The following is a 6,000-nucleotide window of genomic DNA, read 5'->3' as shown; positions in this document are numbered from 1 at the left end:
TTTATACCACTGGGAGTCATTGGGAGATATATGAAGTAGGTGCCTGCCGCCTTGGCTAATTGCATTTCTGGCACTTGGTAACCCTTCAGAAGTGAAAAGGCAAACGCATTGGAAACTTCGGCACTTATTGATCAAGCAGTTTTCTGGCAAAAATGTTGCGCCAGTCCCGGCCAGCTCCGCCAACTTCTTTTTGAAAAATAGGGTGTAAATTGGATTGTGCATTGGCAAGCGTGCCCGACAATTTCATCTTAATTTACAGCACAAATCTTGCGTAAATCGCAGCAGAAGTGTACTCCGGCTTTTGCCAACGCTCAAAACTTGAAAAAAATACCCCAAATTCATTAATGATTCCTCTTAATTAAGGGATCACTGGAATAAAATGGGTCAAATTAATTAAGACTGATGTCCAATACACCAGTCTTAATAAATCGGGCTTACAGTAGATACTTTTTTAGAACTGCTACTAAGATAAAAGTTGAAGCATGATAATTTTTTTAGGACACAGGAATAAATAAATAAGACTCTTCCAGACATGGTCCATACTGCAGAAGCCCCAGCTTTATTGTTCACTAATGTACAGGGAGCACAAGTTGTTGACCCTAGAACATAATCATTTGCATGCAGCGTTCAGAAGCAGAGGAGGGAGAGGCTCGTCCGTGTTGTTACATCCTAGGGTGATTCTCTAAATAAATGTAAAATGGTGGATTTTTTTTTTTTTCTCCGCCAACAGATACGCTATACGTCTGCGACCAGTAAGAAACACTGAACATTAAATTAGCAGGTAAACTGCACATGGCACAGTCCAAGTCTATCACAACATATGTGAGCATTGAATGAATCGGTAAACGGTGACAATCTAGGTAATTCTGAAATTAGTCAACTGATGTTACATAAAAAAAAAGAAATCTAGAATAATCCTATAAAGTACAAGTCAAATGTTAGGAAGATGTCGCGTAAGATGTTAATAGTTTGAAATAGTTTTATTTTTATATATATATATATAAGGCAAGATGATGATAAGAAAACAAAATGGCTACAGCTCCTTTCTGAGATGATGTTTGGATGGGTCGTATCCGTCAGGACAGGAGCGGGGGCCGTTCAGTGGTGCATTTAAATGGCTTCCACGTAATTAGCTGGAAGCATGCCAGTCTTGCCAGTTCTCTGGACTGTCCCGTACATCCAGCCTTCATCTATGGTCTGGACATTTACGATAGTATCACCATCCCTGAAGGACACTTCATCGTCATCTGTGGCCTTGTAGTCATACATGGCTCTGAAGGTTTTCTAGAAAATGAAATAGAGTTGTCGTTACAATATGTCCTAAATCGGGCAGGGTTCACATCACATTATGTTTTTTTTTTTTTTTTATTGGGGTGAAGGGAGGAGGTTCGCATATGTCGTAATTAGAGTGAAGAAGGATTCGTGTCTTCTGGTCGGTCAGATCTCACAGTTTGAGTAGAGGTTCACACAACCATATTTTTGATCCAAGTGCAGTCCGTTAAAAAAAAATGACCACACAGATCGCACTCGGATCAATGGTTTTCAATTGGACTTTTCAGAGGACAGTTTTTTCATACGGGCCGAATATTCACGTGGAAAAAGTCGCAACATGAACTATTTGCTTCTGTATTTCGGATGAGACTCCCTTCTACAGGCGCTCAAAAAGAATTGAATCCCACACAAATCCTCCATCTAGCATCTGATTTTTTACAGATACATTGCATTTCTTACCACACGAAACTTGTGTTTTTATGTTCATTTTATTAATTGCTGATGTATATGATAAAAAAATATATAAAAACAGATGCGGTACAAATATAAAAAAAAGACATACGGATTAGAATGCCGGTGAAAGATTATCTATTTTTTTTTTTTTTTAAAGATTTTGCTTGTAGTCTGTGGAAAGAGACAGCAGTATAGATCCATCAGCCAGGTTCTAATTGGGTACCTGTAATCTAAGCTCCCACAATGCACTGCTCTCAGATCACAAGAAACATGCAAAATTTAGAATTTAGGTGTCAGATTTGGCAGAGAAGAAACCATTATTTAGAAAAGATACAACACCATTTTTGGAATCACTGTTCTAGTGAAAAGGGTCTTTTTTGTTTTTTAGTCCCTTGTTTCTTTTCAGGAGCAAGTGAGTGTAAAGGACGTGTCTGTCTTGGAAAGAGTCTAAGGGGTGTGAATATCTCTGAAAGAGTCTACGAGGCGTGTCCATCTGTGAAAGAGTCTAAGGGGCGTGTCTATTTCTGACAGAGTCTAAGGAGAGTAACTATGAAAGAGTTTAAGGAGCGTGCCTATCTCCAAAGGAGTCTAATGGTAGTTACTGTCTGAAGGATTCTAAGGGGAGTGACTATCTCTCAAATAATGTAAGAGCCGTGTCAATGTATGAAAGCATCTTAGGGGTGTGCCTATGTCTGAAGGAGTCCAATGGGAGTGACTATGTAAAAAAAAGTCTAAGGAGCGTGACTATCTCTGAAATAGTTTAAGGTGTTTCTGTCTGTGAAAATATCTTAGGCATGCCTATTTCTGAAAGAGTCTAAGGGGAATGACTATCTATGAAAGAGTCTAGAGGGTATGCTTATCTCCAAAGGAGTCTAATGAGAGTTACTATCACTGAAATAGTCTAAGGCCACGGCCCCACTATCAGTATTTGGTCAGTATTCGGTCAGTACTTTTTCTCAGGAGTGGGAGCCAAAACCAGGAGTGGGTGATAAATGCAGAATTGGTGACTTGTTTCTATTATACCTTTTCTCTGATTGTTCCTCACCTGGTTTGGGCTCCCACTCCTGAGAAAAAATACTGACCGAATACTGACCAAATACTGATAGTGGGGACGTGGCCTAAGAGACATGTTTATTTATGAAAGCGTCTAAGGAGCATGACTGTCTCTGAAGGAGCCTAATGGGAGTTACTATCTAAGAAAGAATGTAAGAGGAGTGACTATATGAATGAGTCCAAGGATCATGACCATCTCTGAAATAGTCTAAGAGACATGTCTATCTGTGAAAGTATCTAAGGGACGTTCCTATTTCTGAAAGAGTCTAAAGGGAAGCGATTTTCCTCAGGTGGGTTTGGGAATCTGGTGCAGGTTTTTGAAGTCGAACCTGTGAGTCTATAAGATGCTTTTATTATATCCTGAAGATGCGCCACGAATGTCTATGGTGGAATTACCCCCTAATTAATCAATGAAGCCATATGTAAAAAGATACAATGGGATACTTACTCCAGTAGTGGATGGGTGTGATGGGACAGATGAAGCTGTGGTTAGCTGAGTGGCCACAGAAGAAGACCTCTGCTGGGGAAGCTCAGTAGTTTTGGTTTGCTTGTAACCTAGAATAAAACATGAAATCTATAAGCGTATGGACTCTCTCGGCATTAGGTGTGAGCTGTAAGTGCTGCTACAAGCGGTTATGTATTGCCATACACTATGGAGCTATCTCGGCTGCCTTGTGAAGCCCATTCTTACCTTGAATAAACAGTATTTGTGAACTTTCTTTGTGGCCTATAGGTATTATGGAACAATGACATGATAAGTACCTATGTAGGGCTCTACCAGTATGGTGTTACCTTGCGTATTAATGGCCATCATACCTGTTACAGTGGTTGTAAAGAGACCGCCATTGCTATAATAGGCGCCTTCAGAAGGTTCAGATTTCTCATCTCCTGCACTCAAGCTCAAGGCACTGGCAGAACGAGAGTGTTCACGGCTGCGGCGGGCTTGAACTGCAGATTAAGAACGTGTTAATTAGTGATGTACAAAGAAGAGAGTGGGCACCATAGCTTAGATTAACATGGGATCTTCAGTTTTGCCAAATCGGACTGTTTTTCCCCCTTCATGGCCTTTCCATGACAATTAAACTATTTCACCAGCACCTTGAAAGAGGAGTGTTGTGCAGGTTCTTCCCAGAATTTGAAAAAGGCATGGTAGCAACCAGGTCTGCCCCATATTTCACAAAGGCACCATTATAGCTGCATGTTTTCCTTCATTCTTTGAGTTCTTGGTGTCATTCTATATTCCCAGAGATGATGTATATCCAAATAAAATATACATTAAATACGTATCGGTCAACGCACCAGAAAGCATGTGTAGACTTCTTGACTGGATGTTGTCTTCTGCAGGGTCATAGTCAAAAACGGAACCAGGATTTGTACGCCAGACTCTGAGATCTAAGACGAGAAACATATAGAGGGTTAAACGCTAGATAAACTATATCTCTAGGGCTCAATATTCTCAACCAGATTGGACGGTATTAGGGAATTGCCATTAATTCTGGGTCCATATCATAACATTGTTCGGCCTTGGACAATACAACCGTAAATCCACATGTTCCTATTTGAATTAGTTCATTTTCCCGAAGGTGTCCTGAAGTTGGACACCATGATAACTTCTCCATCACCTGTCACATCCTGATCCTGTTCACTCCTCTTTCGTTCAATCTCCACGACCTTCCTTTGGATTCCTCGGTAGTTGATGTCACTAAAGTCAATAGTATTCTTCTTCACTCTCTCGGTTACCGGGTCAGTGACCACTGGGGTGAAGCTTCCCTTCTGTTTCTCAAAGTCCTCATGGTATTTCACCTAGAAATTAATCAAAATATATTGTTTACATTTTGGTTTTTCATTATGTGATGAGCTTTTTAAGAGTGTCCTCATCAAGTTTTTAGAGGCTGTAAAATATGACAAGTTTTTGAACAGGATTAAACTTCAGGAAACACTGCTTTTTGTTTTTGGAGGCTTTTTTCTCTTGTAGCAGTTTTGAAGAGGTTTTAGAAGCATGTTTTTCTTTCATACTGTGTTTTGCAGCCTTTTGACTTGACATTGTCAAGTTTGGATCCGATGAAGAAGGGACACGTCCCGTCTTTTCTTTCCCCATGATGAGGTTTTTGTGACCTTGTTGGAGAAAACGCTCAAATAACTTGTAAGAGTCACAAATGAGGAGGAAGAGGAAAAGCTCACTGCCATGGGATACAAAAGCTATAACTGCTGTGGTCAATTGATTGCCATAGTCAGTTCAGTCTAAGAAGGGTTTGTTTAATGAGACAACTTTTTTAAGAGAGTGGTGACACTAAAGAGTCTTTTTTCCTTCTTCCAATCCTCTCCTGAAAAAAAGAAGGGAACTTGACCTCAACCTTGCTTCCTGCCGTAAATAAAAACATTAGCAGGTTCTCCCAAATCTAAGAAAAACTGTTGTGAGGAGCAGATCTTATGCCGTGTTCTCTATCACTTGTATAGACAAAGTAGGAAGCTTGTTGGAGAACCTAGAGAAAGTTAACACCCAGAAGGAACTTTTATATCCAAATAACTATAAGTTTCTTTTTAAAAAATAATGTAAAATATTCTCAACCCTGTTTAACCACTTCGCGCCAGAGCCTGTTTTTGCCTTCGTGACCGGGCCAATTTTTTCAATTCTGACCACTGCCAGTTTATGAAGTAATTACTCTGGAACGCTTCAACGGATCCCCCTGATTCTGAGATTGTTTTTTCGTGACATATTGTACTTCATGATAGTGGTAAAATTTCTTCGATATCACTTGCGTTTATTTGTGAAAAAATCGGAAATTTGGCAAAAATTTTGAAAATTTTGCAATTTTCAAACTTTGAATTTTCATGCCCTTAAATCAGAGAGATATGTCACACAAAATAACATTTCCCACATGTCTACTTTACATCAGCACAATTTTGGAACCCAAATTTTTTTTTGTTAGGGAGCTATAAGGGTTAAAAGTTGACCAGCGATTTCTCATTTTTCCAACAAAATTTACAAAAACATTTTTTTAGGGACCACATCATATTTGAAGTCACTTTGAGGGGTCTTTATGACAGAAAATACCCAAAAGTGACACCATTCTAAAAACTGCACCCCTCAAGGTGCTCAAAACCACATTCAAGAACTTTATTAACCCTTCAGGTGCTTCACAGGAATTTTTGGAATGTGGAAGAAAAAAATTAACATTTAACTTTTTTCACAAAAATGTTACTTTAGACCCAATTTTTTTA

The 6,000-nt window shown here is 39.3% G+C and overlaps 1 protein-coding gene across 25 annotated transcripts in view; it reads right to left on the bottom strand.

The window, feature by feature from the left end:
• Positions 1–538: 538 nt before the first annotated feature.
• Positions 539–6,000, bottom strand: part of NEB (nebulin) — a 203,011-nt gene continuing 197,549 nt past the window's right edge. For 22 of the 25 annotated variants that reach the window (XM_073647182.1, XM_073647188.1, XM_073647187.1 and 19 more), the window contains 6 exons: positions 4,401–4,581; positions 4,078–4,170; positions 3,595–3,726; positions 3,470–3,505; positions 3,227–3,333; positions 539–1,284 (listed from right to left, as the gene is read on the bottom strand). In XM_073647182.1, coding sequence (XP_073503283.1) covers positions 1,111–1,284; positions 3,227–3,333; positions 3,470–3,505; positions 3,595–3,726; positions 4,078–4,170; positions 4,401–4,581 — 723 coding nt within the window. In that variant the 3' untranslated portion in view covers positions 539–1,110. The remainder of the gene's footprint in view (positions 1,285–3,226; positions 3,334–3,469; positions 3,506–3,594; positions 3,727–4,077; positions 4,171–4,400; positions 4,582–6,000) is intronic. The other 3 variants (XM_073647185.1, XM_073647205.1, XM_073647206.1) reach the window with 1 other exon arrangement.

The sequence above is a fragment of the Phyllobates terribilis genome, unplaced genomic scaffold (genome assembly GCF_046119375.1).
Source record: "Phyllobates terribilis strain yellow unplaced genomic scaffold, ASM4611937v1 Scaffold_9__5_contigs__length_417890890, whole genome shotgun sequence".
In the NCBI taxonomy this organism is placed as follows: Eukaryota; Metazoa; Chordata; class Amphibia; order Anura; family Dendrobatidae; genus Phyllobates; species Phyllobates terribilis.
Note: the sequence above shows the minus strand (reverse complement) of the source record. Positions and strands in the feature narration are given on the sequence as shown.